Genomic DNA, 17,539 nt, shown 5'->3' with positions numbered 1-17,539 from the left:
GGAGGAAGGACAAATTCACTCAGACTTGGAAGTTTTGCTTGGGGCAAAGGGTGCTTTTGAGCACACCAGGGGTGATGCTGGCTGAGGGGAAAGCAGTACATTGGGTTTAGAACATGCTGAGACAAAGCCTCAAGGGGAACAATTGCACTCCCATATATATACCCAAGAGAAGTCAAATATGTCTGCACCAAAACTTGTACAAGAACGTGCAAGCAGGGGCGCCTGGGTGGCTCAGTTGGTTGAGCATCTGCCTTCAGCCCAGGTCATGGTCCCAGGGTCCTGGGATACAGCCTTGAATCGGGCTCCCTGCTCAGCTGGGAGTTTGCTTCTCCCTCTCGGCTGCTTGTGTGCACGCGCTCTCTCTCTTTCTCAAATAAATAAATAAAATCTTAAAGAAAACCCCAAAACATTCAAGCAGCATAGTCAATGAAAGCCCCAAAGTGGAAATCACCAAGATGTCCACCAGCTGCTGAATGGACAAATCAAACGCAGCCTACCTCGCAATGGAATATTATCTGGCAATAAAAAAGAATATGGTAGTGGGACAGGCTACAACAAGGATGACCCCTGAAAACACTATGTAACCAAAGGAAGCCAGTCATAAAAGACCCCACACTGGAGGATTCTGCTCCTACATAATGTCCAGAGCAGCCAGGTCTCTGGACAGAGACTAAAGTAGTGGCTGCCAGGAGCTGGGGGAGGAGGGGCAGGAGAGCATGTGGGTACAGGGGTCCTTTGTGGAATAATGAAAATCTTCAAAAATTGGATTGTGGTGATGGTTATATAACTTTACAAATATGCCAAAGGCCACTGAACTGTATGTTTTAAAAGCAGATAAATTAAAAAAAATTTTAAAAAGCAGATAAATCATACAGACTGTGACTTGTATCTCATTCTATTATAAAGCTGTTAAAAGACAAAAAAAAAAAAAAAAAAGATGCAGGGAAGACCTCCCAGTGGAGAGCAGGGACAAGCTGTAGGGACAGGTGCCCTGGAGGAGCAGGAGGGTCACAATGCAGAGTTGTGAGCTGGACGGGGGACTCAGACTGTGGGTAGAGAGGCCACATGGGGACCGGTGCAGAGCAGTCAGTGGCACAAGCATAGAGCATCAGCCTGTTACCAGGGCAGCGCGAAGATGGGGTCATGGGGAGACCACAGAAGAGCAATCACCATTTGCTGAACACTCAGTGTGCTGGGCCTCTGTGATTCTCACTGAATGTAGGATCTCATTCTTTTCTCTCAGGCTGCCTATGTGGCAGGCAGGACTGATATCCCCACTTCAGAGGGGAGGACTGAGGTTCAGGGAGATTAATCTGTCTGAAGTGACGGAGTGGAAAGGCGGGCATTGGAGCCCAGGCTGGGACTCCAGAGACCGGAACTACATTGTTCTATCACCTTCCTTGGATGATGGTGAGAACAACACTGCTAAAACCAGTCACTGGGGATCTCTTGGTGGCGCAGCGGTTTGGCGCCTGCCTTTGGCCCAGGGTGCGATCCTGGAGATCCAGGATCGAATCCCATGTTGGGCTTCCGACGGAGCTCGCATGGAGCCTGCTTCTCCCTCTGCCTATGTCTCTGCCTCTCTCTCTCTCTCTCTCTCTGTGTGACTATCATAAATAAATAAAAATTAAAAAAAAAATAAATAAAACCAGTCACTGGTGACCAATGGCTTATGTGTGGAGTACTGTGTGGAGCACTTAACATGAATTTTCTTATTTGCTCTTCATAACAACCCCATAAGGAGGTCTATTATCATCCCCATTTTACAGATTGAAAAACAGATGCTCACAGAGGTTAAGTAAAAAGCCCAAGGCCACACAGCTTTAAATAGCAGAGCTTCAAAAAGGTTTTAGGTCTGGCTGAAGCTTATACTCCTCACCAGCTTGGGGAGAGGGCCATCATGAGGAAGAAGACCCCGTGGCCCAGCTGCCCAGGTCTCACTGAATTACCATGCATGTTGAGCTCACCAGAAACCCAAGCTGACCTCCTTGTGGCAAAAAGGGCCTGACTAACAGGACGGCTTCGGGCAAGAGGGAAAGATCACCAGTGTCCCACGCTGAGTTGCGTTTAGTTAAAACAGACATGATCAGGCCCTTAGCAAGAGTGGCTGTGTGCTTGGGCCAGGCGGCAGGGAGCCAGATGCATCGCTTAGGATGCTGGAGGGTGGATGGAGGTGTCTAGCCCTGATGACCATCCCGAGAGAGAGAAATGGGGTATGTGGTGCGGGGAGGGGAGCTCAAAGGGTTTGAACGGGTTCCCAGAGGAGTGGGGCAAGAATGCAAGCAGGCTTCCACAGTAGCTGGAGAAATCTCCAGGCTGGGCCACAGCCCCCACCTCAGTCATTAACTACCTCCACTTCCCGGGCACTGGGCCAAGCACTTCATGGGGAGTCAGTAACCCACTTAAACCTCAAGACACCTGGAAATTCTCATTCCAAATGCCGTTTGTCATAGCAGGGAACCGAGCCATGCACAGTTAAGCCTGTGGCCCAAGGTCACACAGAGCTGGAATGGTAGAGCTGGGGCTTGGATCCATGCCTGTCCAAGCCTTCCCGGCTATTGGTGGGGAAAGGACTGGTCTGCCAAGCTCCTTGGGGAACCCAGAGCCATCCCAGTGAACATTAGAAACCAACCCAACTGGCCATTCTCAATGCAAATGAGCATCTGACCTCCCCAAGGGCCACTCTCCTCCATGTTTTGTCTAGGGGAGATGACTCCAGCCTCTGTTCTAAAGGGGCTGCCTGACCTGGGGTTCCTTTCCTGCTGGGCTCCTGCCCCAGTCTGTCCTGATGCCAGCAAGGCCTTTGGTAAGACAGTCTCTCTGGGGCTCAGTCTCCTCCACGGGAAAATGAGAATGCTCTTGGCTTGGTCAATGCCTACTCCTCTCTCAGGGGTTACCTCTAAAAAAGCCTCAGACCCCTCGAGCTTTAGACTCAGGGGCTGTCTTTCTTTGTTTCCATAATGAAGATTGCTATTTCAGCCGCGAGCATATGGCATACAAAGTGACAGATCATTGACTTAGAGGTTAAACACATTAATTTTGGGGGGTGCCTGGGTGGCTCAGTTGGTTGGGCATCTGCCTTTGGCTCGGGTCATGATCCCAGTGTCCTGGGATGGAGTGCCAAGTCAGGTTTCCTGCTGAGCGGGGAGTCTGCTTTTCCCTCTCTCTCTCCCTCTGCCCTCCCCACTGCCAGTTCTCTCTCTCTCTCTCTCAAATAAATAAATACAATCTTAATAAATAAATAAATAAACAAACAAACAAACACATGAATTTTGGTATTCAAATAAGGGCCTGAATCTGACTCTTCCCCGCTTAGTAGCTGTGTAGCCTGGCAAGCTACTCAACCTTTCTGTGCTGTGGACTTCTTGTCTGTATGCTGGGAATGACAATGCCTCTGCCTTATGGGGCCTCACAGTCAGTGTGAGAATCCTGGGGTGGGGGTCACATACATATAGCACCAGGCACAGAATTTGGCTCCGGTGAGTAGTCAGGGGCCCTGCCTTACTGCTGCCTCCACACCTAAGCTGCAACAGTGGCTCATTAAACATGTGAATGAAAAGCTAGGTTGTCTCTCAGAGTGCTTCTGCCTCTCAAGTTCTGAGATCCCACTGACAATGCATCCAGCACCGGAAAGGAGCTGTGCAGCCACTGGCCACTGGAGGCTGTGAGGCTCTCTAGAAAGGATCACAGCATGGGCAGAGGGAGCTGGGTTCACGGAGGATAGGGCTGTGTCTGGTTGGTCTCTGCAGCCTCTGTCCTCAGGACAGAGTTGGAAAATGTATGATCCAGAAGGGCCTCTCACACAGAAGCTCATACCTGGTAGAAGTGTTCAACAAAGTACATCTTGGGACCTTTTGGGGTGAAGCCGACATACAGTGTGGAGTTCTCCTTGCTGCGGAGAGAGAGAGAGAGGAATGGGGGTAGAAAGAGGAGGAGATAAGGACCCAGTCTCCAGTAGAGCAGGGGCCCAGGCCTGGGGAAGCTCTGAGGGACCCTCTAGGGACCAGGAAGGCATGCTCTCATGGAACCCTTCCAGCACTCTTCTGTTTCCCTTTGGAAAGCAAGGCTCGTGGAAAGGGCCAGTCTGCTGCCCAGTGTCTGGCAGAGGAGGGCCAGGGCTGGAACCCAGGCCAATGTGCCTCTGGAGCTGTGTTTTCCCCACCACACAGGTCCCTGCCTCATGAGGGTTTCCACTGTCTGCTGGGTTCTCCTGCATAACAGTACCAGCCTCTGGCTTCCTCTCCATCTCATCCATCTAATGACCTTCCTAACATCACTGTCTGATCCTGCTACCTCCCCACTTAGAATCTGCCTATGGCCCCCAGCCATCCACAAGGGTCAGGCCCAAAGCTCCTCATGTCCACATTTGCCCACCCAGTGCACCCCACACATACCCGCTGTCCCCTGCACACTCCCTACTTCCCAAATCCACACCATTGCTTGCTGCTTCCTTTTGCCCAATGGTTTTCTCTCTGATGGGGACATCCCTTCTCCTCTCTGGCCCCTGTCTAACCCTTCGAACTCTCCAGACCCCAGTTCAAGCCCTTGCCTCTCTGTGAACCCTTCCATCTCTCCACCAACCCAAATCATCCTTCCTCATTCTAATTTAATACCGTACTTCAGATAGTATCATTATGTATGGCATTTGTGTTCAAAAGCACCAGAGATCTTGGCTCAGTCACTGTCCCTGTCTTTCTCTCCCTGAGCCAGCTTGAGAAAATTGGTCTGCTTTTCTGGCTTCAATCTCTTTTCTGTCAATGAGAAAATCCAACGGGTCATCCCCATGGGTCCTTCCTGCCATAACCTTCTGAGACTCACTGATTCTGTGTGCACATGAGCTTGGCCTTTCCTGCCTGCCCATGAGCTTTCTGTGGGCAAAGAGCCACTGTGAACAGTCTCTCCTCCTCTCTCTGTGCTCCTGACCCCTGGGCGGGGGGCGCATCTAGCATGGGGTTTTGGAGTCAGACAGACCCAAATTCAGATGCAGCATCAGTGTTTCCTATCTGTATGACTCTGGATGAGCACCCTTCTCAGAGGCTGCTTGTTCACCAGTAAAATGGAAAGAGGCACGGCTGCCTCATTCCAGGGGCAGCCCCAGCTGTGCAGGACAGCTGGCACAGGCATCCGACACAAGGTCAGCATACAATACGCTTTTTCTTCCATCAGTAAACTGCTGATCTCAGAACTCTTAAAGGCCTCCATTGTTTTGGGTATTGAAAACTCCTGAGGGGGGCACCTGGTTGGCTCAGTGGTTGAGCCTTTGGCTCAGGTTGTGATCCCAGGGTTCTGGGATTGAGTCCCATATCACACTCCCTGCAGGGAGCCTGCTTCTCCCTTTGCCTATGTCTCTGCCTCTCTCTCATGAATAAATAAATAAAATCTAAAAAGAAAAAACAACAACAACAACAAAAAAAACTCTTGGGGTTGTGGCTGGAATCAGTTCTAATTACCCCTGGGCAGGAGAGGATGAGGCTTTGAAGGAGAGCCCTGGGAAGCCAGGCTGAGGCCCTGGCTCAGGAGGCTGGGGTTGGGGAGGCTGCTCACGACTTACTCCTCAGTGAGAATGTTGATGGGGTACAGGACTGGGATGGTGGTGGTGGCCAAGTTGTTCTCCAAGAGGCCGGAGTCCTCATTGTGACTGCATTGGGACAAAGCAGAGGGCAGTGTGAGGGAAGGGTGTGGGCAGGACCACCCGGCAGTCTGAGTGGGGAGGGCAGCTATGCCTGTCCGGGGTGGGTTGGGGTGGGGAGACGGCTGCCTGGGGCCTGCTTACCAGCTCACATTGGCGTGCAGCTCAACAGAGTCCCCCCAGGAGCTGTTCAGCAGCATATGAAACATCACCTGGATAGCAACCTGGCAGGGGAGAAGAGGGGAATGATGAGGGATGCACCCCATGGCCCCCATGCCCAGCTGCTGTGATACCAGTGACCACTGGTACTTATCCCCCAAAACAGGTGCTTTAGCCCCGTTGTACAGATGAGGATACAAAACTCCAAATGATACAAAGTCACCTGCTTAAGGTCACAAAATGAATAATCAGACAATCCAGGTTTGTCTGAATCCAAAGTCTAGGCCATCCTTCCCTTTGAGGTGGGAGGTGGACGGGGGTGCTGTTCTTTACCCATCTCCTGCACCCTTCACCCCCCACCCCCACCCCCGAGCCCAGAGCCCTTTAGTGGCTTGGCTCCTAAGGGCTCGAAGCACTCACCACACTGCCTGCTCTAAAGATGGGAGAGCTCACATTGCAAGAGACGATCCTGTTCATAAGCTTGGCTACCTCAGGAAGCTCCTCGCAGCTCACAGGTATCTGGCTGTGGGGCTGGAGGTGAGAAGAGACGGAACAAACTTCTTAGTGGGCAAGGCTAAGGTTTCCCAAAGCCACCAGCCCTTGGGGCCCATGCCCCCCTGGCTCCATCCCTGCCATTCTCAGAGAGGGGGGCCCAGAGAATCAGGGGTACAGCCAGAGGATTCGTTCAAAGATGTTCACCACAATGCTACTTAAAATTGTAAAATTCCTGAAATGATCGAAGAGTTCCAAGAGATAGGAACGGTTTGGCCCACTGTACAATCCTAGGAGAGGATACAGGGAGATTGTTAAAATGCCCCTACTACATCTATACAGTCAGCAACCGTTTTTCAAAGAAGCCAGAGCCTGATTCTGGGCTAAGCAGCCCATAGCCATCCATCTTCATCCTCATCTGTGAGGACAGATTTCAGCCTCAGATTGGGGAGGGAATTTGATAAGGAAACAGAGGCCTGCTGACTTCCCCAGGTCCCACCCCTGGGCCCTCTGGCAGGGATCTGGTAGGAATTCGAACACAGGTCTGTCTGACTCCGGATCTTGAGTTCTTAGTCACTCTATTAGATGCCCCATAAGGAAGCATTTAATGTTGCTGATAAGAATAATTCAAATGTCCGTTGACAGATGACCACTGGATAAATAAATGTGGTCCATCCATACAATGGAGTGTTATTTAGCCTCAAAAAGGAAGCAATCTCGCACATGCTATCACACGGATGCTCCTCGCAAACACCATGCTAAGCAAAGAAGACACACAAAAGGACAAACTCGTATGATTCCATTTCTGTGAAAAATCTAGAACAGGCAAATCCATAGAGATGGAAAGTAGATGAGAGATCACCAGAGCGGGGAATGATTGCTTTTGATGGATTGAGAGCTTCTGTTTGAGATGATAGAAAAGTTCTCCAAATGGATGCCAGTGGCACAACACTGTGAATGATCTTAATGTTACTGAATTGTATGCTTGTAAAGGGTTAAAAGGGCAAATTGTCCATTATGTGTATTTTACCACGATAAACATTTGTTGTAAAAACAAGGAGCAAAAATAACCAAATGGAGAACAAAATGGCAATTACTTAAAACAAATAGAAAATGAACGAATATGCAGTGTGATTTATACGTATGTATAGAGATACACAGCAGGATAACCACCTAAATATTAAAAGTAGTAACTGCTGAGTTGTAGGAGCATAGGGTGATTGTTTAAACTTCTCTATGACTTTCAACTTTCTGTGGTAATCATGTATTACTTCTGTTCTAATAATTTAAAAAATAAAAGTTGTATTTAAAACAACCCAGGCCGGGGTACCTGGGTGGCTCAGTGGTTGAGTGTCTGCCTTTGGCTCAGGGTGTGATCCCAGGGTCCTGGGATCAAGTCCCACATCGGGCTCCCCACATGGAGCCTGCTTCTCCCTCTGCCTATGCTTCTGCCTCTCTGTGTTTCTCATGAATGAATAAATAAATAAATAAATAAATAAATAAATAAATAATCTTTTTTTAAAAGATTTTTTTTAAACTTTATTCATGAGAGACACACAGAGAGAGGCAGAGAAAGAAGCAGGCTCTATGCAGGGAGCCCAATGCAGGACTCCATCCTGGGACTCCAGGATCATGCCCTGGGCCGAAGGCAGGCACTCAACTGCTGAGCCACCCAGGCATCCCATAAATAAATAATCTTTAAAAAATAAATAAATAAAATAAAACAACCCAGGCCACCCCGCAAAAACACGTTGGTCACCTTAGGTAGGAGGGAGTCTGAGCTCACTAAATCTGTGTACACCTTTCTGGTCACCAGAGCCAAGAGCTTGTCACACTCTCCATTCCATGCAACCCTCTTGCTAGCCCTGCAGGTGTCCCCAGTCTCACTGGTGGCAGGATCTGAGGCCCACAGAGGGTGAGGGTGGCCATCAGGCTGAGAACCCGGATGAGGGCCTAAGGCTTCTACACACCATCTGCTGCCTATATCTTCAGATTGTCCTGTCTGCCTGAGGCTCTCTGATGGGAGCAGAAGCTTCAGGAACAGGTATGGCCTCAGGCAGGCCCTGCTTTGGCACTCACCTTGAGCATCTCTACTTTGCGGAAGGAGAGTCCCTGGGGGAAGCTCAGATTGAGGTGGACGGAGTAAGCGTCTTCTCTCAAGTTACTCAGTATCAGCTCCACGGAGAGGCTGGCAGAGGGGATCAGGCGCAGGACTCTGGATCTGGGGGCAGGGCCAGGGAAAAGTTACGGGGGCCAAGGTAAAGGAAGCAGGATAGAGATGGGGCTTTCAGAAGTGAAGGATCAACTAGGTTAGAAAAAATGAATACATCAACATCAGCTGTTGCACATAGGCTGAGCAATTCGACTTCATCAGATCCTCACAGGCGTGCCCAAGGGACTGGAATATCTCAGAGAGGAGAACTAAGGTCCACAGGACAGATCTAGTGAATACAGATGGAGTCCTTCTGACTCAAAGCCCCCCTGCTCTTTGGAGCACACAGGAGCTGCCTCAGGAAAACACCAGGTAGAAGAGGAGGGCCTGGGGGCTTGAGGCCTTACCCTGCTGGGGAGAACGAGAGCCCTAGGTCTGCCTCACACTTCTTGTCCTCCCCGCAGTTCTTCTCAAAAGGGATCTGAAAAGCCAAGAAGAGAGATGAGGAGGCTCAGGCCCCAGACCCAGGAGGGAGGGACCCTGGCCTCTCCAGCTGCCCCCCTTCTCTTCTTACCTCCGTGTTCGCTACGTGTGGTAAGGGTCTCAGGATGGGCCGGATGTCCCTGTCCAGCTGAGCACAGAGTGGTGGGAGGGCCGGGAGGCAAGACAGATTAGCTGAGGCAGCAGAACTCTTAAAGGAGGGCTCAGGGGGCTCAGAGCTGGGGACTCAGCTGGGCCGACTTGGTCGGCCCCTCTCAGGAGCCAAAGCCTGCCCCAGGCAGCACTTCACCCTCCTGATTGGGCCCAAGGAGCCCTGGGACAGGAGGCTGTGCTTCTGAGGCTCTTAGTTAGTTGCGGCCATGTGACCAGTGAGATGTAAGTGTAAGCATCACGTGGATTTTCAGGACCTAAAAGGGCAGGCGTGTGCTCTTCCACCCTCTTTCCCACATACTGTGCTCCCAACACCCACAAGCTCTGGCATTTCTGTTGTCTGTGCTCACGCTATGCCTTCTTTCTGAATTCCCACCTCCTCTTCTGTACCTGGGGACTTTAAGGGTTTCATCTTGCCTTCTTTCTGAATTCCCACCTCCCCTTCTATACCTAGGGACTTTAAGGCTTTCCTTGTCCCCTACACATGTCACACAAGATTATATGGCCACACTGTATCTAGCTTTACCACAGCCTTACACAGCATGTCATGACTGTCTGTTGACTTCAGAGCAAACTGTGAACCTCTTCTGGGTAGGGAACATATTTTATTTACCTCAGTGGAGCCAGTACCCAGAATAGGGATTAGCACAGGCCAGTGCTCAATCAGCTTTCCTTAAGTGCCTGATGAGCACCTGGTGGGCAGGGGCTTCAATTTTTGGTGAGCACGCCATCATTCCCTTCACATCTCAGGAGGGTGAGCATGCATGGGGGAGTGCTCAATGCATGCCGCCAAAAGCCATGAGAAAGCATGCACTTAGCAGTCATGGTGCTCCAGCTCTAGGAGAGGCCTCACAACTTATTTTATTATGAGGACACAGTCCCAGAGAGGGACAGAACCTGCTCAGGTGCTCACAGCAAGAGAAACAAAATCCACATTTTTGGTCTGGTGGGTCCAGGCTCTTTCCACCAGATCCTGCTGCCTTCGGACAGAAGCTAAACCACCAGCTGAGTGTCAAGGGTTTGAGGAGAGGAAATCTGGCTTTGGCCCTGGATGAGGAGTGTGTGATCAAGTAGATGAGAATAGATACTGCTTTCCTCTTCTGTTATATCATCATGGCACCCCGATTCGGCTTTGAGGAAACTACTCCATCTCAAGGGAATACACTTTGGTGAAAAGGCTGACCAGAGTGCCCTGTATTCCTGGAATGTGCACCATGAGCAGTTCTAGGACCCTGGTGAGGTCCGAAACTGATGCTTGGTAGAGACCTGGAGTAGATCCACTGGAGGTGCCATCTCCTGAAGAGTTCATTCATTATTCCTTCCTCTCAGGAGCTCCCAGATCCTCCACTTAAGCTCCCCTTTCTTCCCAGTCTTGCTTTGCCAAATATGAGCTCCCATATGTTCCTTTCCTGCTGAAGTAGCTGTATTTGGTTTCTAGTGCTTAAAGCCAAAGACTTCTATAATACAGTCTTGCTAACCTGAAATTCTACTCTCCCCTGTTTCCTATACACAAGAGTGATCTCTTCTTACCGCACGTTTGTCCCTCGGTGTCTCTTCTTCCTCCCAGAGAGAGAAATTTAGAGAGACGTTGATGGGAGAGATGAGGTCTTGAATGCACACCTGAGGGTGATGAGAACCACCTACACTGTGAGTTTAGTCTTCCAATTAAATGCTCACCTTGTTCCTGCTTTACAAATGATGAGGTTCTAGCACCAGGGATTTATCATAGGCCTGGGGTTGCTTCTCAGCACAAATATCATCCTCAGCCCCAATTCCCATGGCAGACATCGCTGGTCAACCACCCCACTTTTCCCAGAGTTCTGACCAAAGCCCCCAAATCCCTGTCAAACCGTTCTAGGCAACTATTATCAAAGTTTGCACAAGAAAAGAATATTTTAGAATAACTAGAATATCCTAGTTCCTTGAGAACAGGGATAGGTCTTGACCTTTTATGTTATTACAAGTCCCTCACACTGGCACTTTGCAGGCACCCAATCATCTTCACCTGAACTCCTTCACCAACCTGAAGAGGCAGGCATTATAAACCCCACATCAGAGATGCGGAACATGAGGTCAAAAACGTGACCCAAGTTTCCTAAGGACTAAAGCTAGGAAGTGAGTCAAAATCCATCCAATTCCCAAGTTCAAGGTATTCCCATTATGACACACTACCTCTTCTTTGGCAAATTTATGTTGAGAACTTCCACCTTTTGTGGGGGGTGGGGTGTAAGGAAGCAGAGGGATTCTGAGTGCAGGAATAAATGAATGACACTGGGTGATGGGTATTTGGGGGCTCACTAAGCTATTTTTTTCTGCTTTTGTATGTTTGAAATTCCCCATAACAAAAAATTTAAAATGAACCTCAAAATCTTTTTGTTTTTAGAGAGCAGAGGTGAGGGACAGAGGAAGAGGGAGAGAGAGAATCCCAAGCAGACTCCACGCTGAGCGCAGAGCCCAACACAGGGCTCAATCCCACGGCCCTGAGATCACGACCTGAGCCGAAATCAAGAGTTGGACATTTAACCAATGGAGCTACCCAGATGCCCCTGAATTTCAAAATCTTATACACCAATCCCATACTCAGTGTCTTATGAAATATTTAAAGCATCAGGATAATTTGCCATCAATCCTAACTTTACACGGGACTGTTAGAAGCAAACTAAATTTGGGCGTCTCAGCAGTTGCTCAAACTAATATTAAAAAAACTTTTTCTGTGATGGATGTTAATATAAATGACCACATGTACCTGACAAATAAGGATGTACCGCTGTGACTCAATATTTTGTAGCTATTAAAATAATTATGGAAAGCTGGGTAGCAGCATTAATATATGATATGTGGAAAAATTACGGGAAAAATGGGAAGTACTTTCTAATGGCAACCATGTTAAAAAGCACCTCCATCCATAGGCTAAGGATTAGAGAAAGTGTGCTAACGGTATTATTACCACTATTACACAGTTGAGAAAATGGTGGTGTAGAGAGAAAGGACTTGTGACCCAGCTGGACGGTGACCAAGCTGAGCCTTGCACCGAGGTCACCGAGATCACCACCCCCTTACTTCCCAGGGCAGCCCTGATGACTCCCTTACCGGGAAGTGAAACCAGAGCTTGATACAGGACCAGTCTCTGGTGACGGCTATGTTCCCGCTGAGTTCCTGTCTCCCTCCTGGGAACAGTCCCCGGCTTCTGGTCCGATGGCCATCCAGCTGCAGAGTGTAAATGAGATTGGCAACCAGGCGACCTGGGCAGGGAAAAAAGGAGGAGTTGAAGGGTGGCAGTGGCGGGGGGCAGGGGGAGGTGGTGGGTGATCCTGGGGCCATAAGCCTGCATTTGGGGTGGGCAGCTATTCTGGGGCATGAGGGAACAGCACTCACCTCGAAATTGGAGGGTGAGAGGCTTGACCTGGAAACAGACTGTGATATTAACTCCTTCTTTCTTCTTGTTACTGGTTGAATGGGAGCATTCCACTTCATGCACTGGGATCTCCGCCGGGGAGAAGGATATATGAGTGAGGATATCCACCACAGGCCGGGAGCTGCAGAGCAGAAAACAACCAACTCTCTCTCTCTCTCTCTCTTTCTCTCTCTCTCTGGACCTCAACTGCAATCCCCAGTCAGACCCAGGGTTCCTTCTACCAGCATCCAGAGGACTCTCCTCCCTGAAAGCAGACGCCAACCTCACTGTCTCCTCGAAATGGTAGTAATAACGATAATTCATTAGGGCTTCCCAGTTCTTCCTAGCAGCCTTCTGACCCATTTTTCATATGGAACAATGAGCTTTTGCGGGGAGACGGGGCATTTGAACCCAGAGAAGGAGACAGAGACAGAGAATCCCAAGCAGGCTCCATGCCCAGCACAGAGCCCACAGGGCTCAATCTCACCACCCTGAGATCACGACCTGAGCTGAAATCAAGAGTCAGATGCTCAACTGACTGAACCACCCAGGGCCCCCAGAAGAGTGAGCTTTTAGAAAGAGAAGTCATACCGAGCAACTTCCATGCTTATAATGCTTCACTGATGCCACATGGAGTTGAGAATAAAATCCAAACTTGTTACTATCCATACCACACTGCCTGTTCTCCCATCTTATTTCCTCCCACCCTCTTCCTTGGCTGATGTTACAGACTTTGCCTGCCTCATGGCCTCAGCACATCTTGAGCTTTTTACACTGAAGGCTCTAACTCCAGATTTCTGCAAGCCTGACTCCTTCTCCAAGTCCCAGCTCAAATATCACCTCCTCAGAGAGGTCGTTCTTGGCTACCCAATCTAGAGGAAGGCTCCCGTATTCACAGAAGTGCTGACTCCCAGCACTCACCACAATTTGTAATCACCTACCTGTGTGCTTAATTTTTTATTATGTATTTCCCCACATAGACACTCTATACCCAATGCCTGGTTCAGTATTTAAAACACAGCAGGGGGATGCCTGCATGGCTCAGTGGTTGAGCGCCTGCCTTTGGCCCAGGGCGTGATCCTGGAGTCCCAGGATCGAGTCCCACATCGGGCTCCCTGCATGGAGCCTGCTTCTCCCTCTCCCTATGTTTCTGCCCCTCTCTCTGTGTCTCTCATGAATAAATAAATAAAATCTTAAAAAAAAAATAAAAAGAAAACACAGCAGGTACTCTAGAAATGTCTACTCATTATATGATGTTACACCATGCCTCCAGTAACGGGAAGACAGGGGAAAGGCAGGAAATGTCATCATCATGTCAAGGATGAGAAACTGAGGTCCTGAGGAGCTAAGTGACTGGGGTAAGATAGATCACCCAAAAAGCAGACGGCAGAGCTTCTACTTGAATCCAGGTGGTGACCATGTTCTTTTTTTTTTTTCCCCAGGTGATCATGTTCTAGAGCCATCACAGGATATTGTTTTTCAAGGAGGTTTTATTGTCAGATAGGCCTGGGTTCAAATCCTATGCTGTCATTAAATTGTTAGCTGTTTAAATCAGAGTAAGACATGAAGGCTGTGTAGGAAAAGAACCTCTCTGACAGGGTTGGAGACAGACCAGAGGAGTCCCACCTACTACATGGGTAGCTGTTCAAAGGATGAGAGCTGAGATTCTCATCAGCCCCATCTTACCTGAGTACGATCACCTGCCCCTCAGCTCCCACAGCCACGTCTGTCAGGCCATCTCCTCCAAGGTCTTTTACCCCATGGATGGAGCGTCCGAACCATTGAATTCCTGAGAACACCTGGATCCCCTCTATCCGCTGAGACCAAGAGAAAAATTTGTGAGCTAAGCCTGGAGGATAAGAGTCAGGCCAGGCCAGTGGGGCCTGGGCTGGGAGGCAGGGCTTGGGTTGGCAGGCAAGGTGCCTCTCACCTGACTCGGCTGGGGGCTCAGCCCACCATGCTGCCCGTTGAAGATGTACACAGCGCCCTTCTCCTCCAGAGGGGCCCCCACTGCCACGTCCACCAGCCCATCCCCGTTGATGTCAGTCAGGGCAGTGATGGCGGCTCCAAACCGCCCAAGCGGGTAGCCAGGTTCCCCCTGCAGTTCCGAGACAGCTTCAAACCCCAGCTGTGAAGGAGCAAAGTGATAGGTCCCACCTCAGTCACTTGTCAAGCAGCAAGTGTTTGCAGGGTGTACCCCATGTACGTGGAGAACACTGAAGAAAGGTCGGACGTGGTCCCACACAGGCAGACTGACCTGGGCTCAAGTCCCAGCCCCACCCCTTGCTGTCTGGGTGACCTTGGGGCTTTGGAAGGTGACCCAGCCTTGCTAAGCCGCAATGTTCCCACTCAGGAACGAAAGCTCAGTTTCCTGGAAGCTTACTGTGTGAAGACCAAACGAGTTGTGGTGTAAATAAAAGGTTTGGCCCTGGGCCTTGCACAAGGCTTACCTGCTTCCCCGCCCCACCGCAGTCCTGGTGTCAGCTAGTGTTGTCGGTCATTCTAAAGCTCTGATTCATTCAGGGAAAGTCTTTCAGAATAACTGGGACCTGGGTTGGCCTGGAATCTATATCTCCTACCCCTTCCATTCTATGTCCTGGTCCCTACCTGCTTCCTCTGGTAGATAAACACCCGGCCTCCTCTCTGCTCCCCATAGAACAAGGGAGCTCCGATCAGCAGCAATTCCGTCTCCCCATCTTGGTCTATGTCAACACCACACAGCTCGCCACCAAAATAAGAGCCAATCTGCAGGGAGAAAGAGATGTCTGAGGATGCACCTGTGAGCTGGGCTTCTCTTCCTCCTCAGCCGTACCATGTCCATCTCACTTTGATCCCTCAAATGCAGGTGCGTGTCCTCCCCCCTCAGAGCCTGTGTGAGTCCGGACAAGGTAGGCTCTCTGAGGTTCAGTTTCTTAAGCTAGCAGGTGAAGATGACAACACTTACCTCAGAGGGTTCTGTGGGGACTGAATGTGACAGGGCTTGGCACAGGGCCTGAGGCACAGTGAGTGGCTGAGTGCTCGCAGCTGGCAGGGCACATAACCAGTGCTATACCAGTCCCTGATCTGCAGATGCCCCTGAGGCCATGCTCACCTGGTTCCCATCTATTTTCTGGATCTGGCTCCAGTGTTCTTTGTCCTTTGACTCCTGGAACAGCACCACCCGCCCCACATGCTGGTATCGGGGGGCTCCAGCTGCCAGCAGCGAAGTGAGCCCTCGGGAGTATAGCCAGGTCACTGTGTAACCTGAGGGGGATGGAGAGAGAGAGAGAATGGGAGAGAGGGAGGGCAGGGGTTTGGAATTAGAACCACAATGGCTGCTGGAAGGAGGTAAAACCCAGAGGCAAAAAAGGGAGAGACTGGGAAACTGGGTTTGTAGCAAAGATGCATTGAAACAGTCTGAGGGCCTTCTCCTGAGAAAAGGAGCCATGTGCTCTGAGTGGCACAAATCCTGCCATCTTGGTTCAAAGCTGCATTTCTCAAACTGTGGACAACACATAGGCCCAGGAAAAAGCAGCCATGTATGATAGGCTCAACATGGTGCAACTTCCTGAGCCTCAGCTGACCCGAAGTTTGGTAGGGGAGACTACACTTTCTAAAAACAATAAAATGAAGGGGCGCCTGAGTGGTTCAGTCAGTTGGGTGTCTGCCTCCAGCTCAGATCATGGTCCCAGGGTCCTGGGATCGAGTCCCGCATCAGGCTCCCTTCTCAGTGGGGAGCCTGCTTCTCCCTTTCCCTCCTGCTCCCTCCACCCCAATCATACTCTCTCCCTCTCTCAAATAAGTAAATAAATAAGATTTATTTATTTATTCATGAGAGACAGAGAGAGAGAGAGAGAGAGAGAGGCAGAGACACAGGCAGAGGGAGAAACAGGCTCCATGCAGGAAGCCCGACGTGGGACTTGATCCCTGGACCCCGGGATCACTCCCTGAGCCGAAGACAGACACTCAACCACTGAGCCACCCAGGCATCCCAGGTTATTTCTTCTTGAAGGAGCAACATTGCTGGCAGTATACTGAAAGACACAAAGCTCCTTGAAGGCAGTTAGGAGCTATAGTATAAGTGGAGTGGTTACTAGACCAGACCTTGGGGTTACACCACCTAGGCTCCACTTACTTGTTCTGTGACCTGGGGCAAGTTATTTAAATTGTCCTGGGATCAGTTCTTTCATCTATAAAACAGAGGTAATAGGGATGCCTGGTGACTCAATCAGTTGTGCGACTGACTCTTCTTAATTTTGACTCAGGGTCATGATCTCAGGCTCCTGGATTGAGCCCCACATCAGGCTCCATGCTCAACAGGGAGTCTACTTGGATTCTCCCTCTCCCTCTGCCCTTCCCCCTGCTCATGCTCTCTTTTTCCCTCAAAACTAAAAAATAAAATAAAATCTTAAAAAAAATAGAAATAACGGGCAGCCCAGGTGGCTCAACAGTTTAGCACCACCTTCAGCCCAGGGCCTGATCCTGGAGACCCAGGATCGAGTCATACGTCAGGCTCCCTGCATGGAGCCTCCTTCTCCCTCTGCCTGTGTCTCTGCCTCTCTCTATGTGTGTCTCTCATGAATAAATAAATAAAATCTTAAAAAAAAAGAAATAACAAAAATACCTACTTGTAGGGTTGTTGTAAGAATAAAATGAGATAAAAAAAAGATAAAATATGTCAATATATGTCATGCACTTAGACTAGTGCCTGGCACATAATACTTACTCAGTAAAAAAAATGTTGAGAGATTGAGAAATCATAGAGGATAGCCTTCCTTAGAAGGGTATATGCAAGATGAATGGCACCAATTTTCCCAAGGAAATTATGTAATAAAGTCTAAGTGTTTTGTGAGTTTAATAAAGACATGGTCCAACCTTATACAGGGGTCATGGATAAGGCCAGGTGATGGGTTTCTAGGTAGCTCCCGGAAGCAGTGCTATCCCAGGGCTCTTGGAGCCAGTCTATGCCTTGACACAGCATGACTATGGGAGCATGAACCAGAAGAACTATAACTTCTGTACACAAAGGTGAGGCCTCTCTACCGTCTGAGGCTGGCATCCCCTTGGGTGGACGAGGAGCCAC

At 49.7% G+C, this 17,539-nt stretch overlaps 1 protein-coding gene across 3 annotated transcripts in view; it reads right to left on the bottom strand.

The window, feature by feature from the left end:
* ITGAL (integrin subunit alpha L) overlaps nt 1-17,539 on the bottom strand; it is a 42,821-nt gene that overhangs the window by 9,018 nt on the left and 16,264 nt on the right. For all 3 annotated transcript variants that reach the window (XM_072836462.1, XM_072836464.1, XM_072836463.1), the window contains 14 exons: nt 15,569-15,720; nt 15,085-15,222; nt 14,408-14,605; nt 14,164-14,294; nt 12,459-12,619; nt 12,174-12,325; nt 10,614-10,703; nt 9,007-9,063; nt 8,840-8,913; nt 8,360-8,501; nt 6,209-6,319; nt 5,774-5,853; nt 5,552-5,638; nt 3,817-3,892 (listed from right to left, as the gene is read on the bottom strand). In XM_072836462.1, the coding sequence (XP_072692563.1) occupies nt 3,817-3,892; nt 5,552-5,638; nt 5,774-5,853; nt 6,209-6,319; nt 8,360-8,501; nt 8,840-8,913; nt 9,007-9,063; nt 10,614-10,703; nt 12,174-12,325; nt 12,459-12,619; nt 14,164-14,294; nt 14,408-14,605; nt 15,085-15,222; nt 15,569-15,720 (1,649 nt within the window). The remainder of the gene's footprint in view (nt 1-3,816; nt 3,893-5,551; nt 5,639-5,773; nt 5,854-6,208; nt 6,320-8,359; nt 8,502-8,839; nt 8,914-9,006; nt 9,064-10,613; nt 10,704-12,173; nt 12,326-12,458; nt 12,620-14,163; nt 14,295-14,407; nt 14,606-15,084; nt 15,223-15,568; nt 15,721-17,539) is intronic.

This window comes from Canis lupus, chromosome 8 (genome assembly GCF_048164855.1).
Source record: "Canis lupus baileyi chromosome 8, mCanLup2.hap1, whole genome shotgun sequence".
NCBI classification, from domain to species: domain Eukaryota; kingdom Metazoa; phylum Chordata; class Mammalia; order Carnivora; family Canidae; genus Canis; species Canis lupus.
The sequence above is the reverse complement of the archived record's forward strand: the minus strand, read 5'-3'. Positions and strand labels throughout refer to the sequence as shown.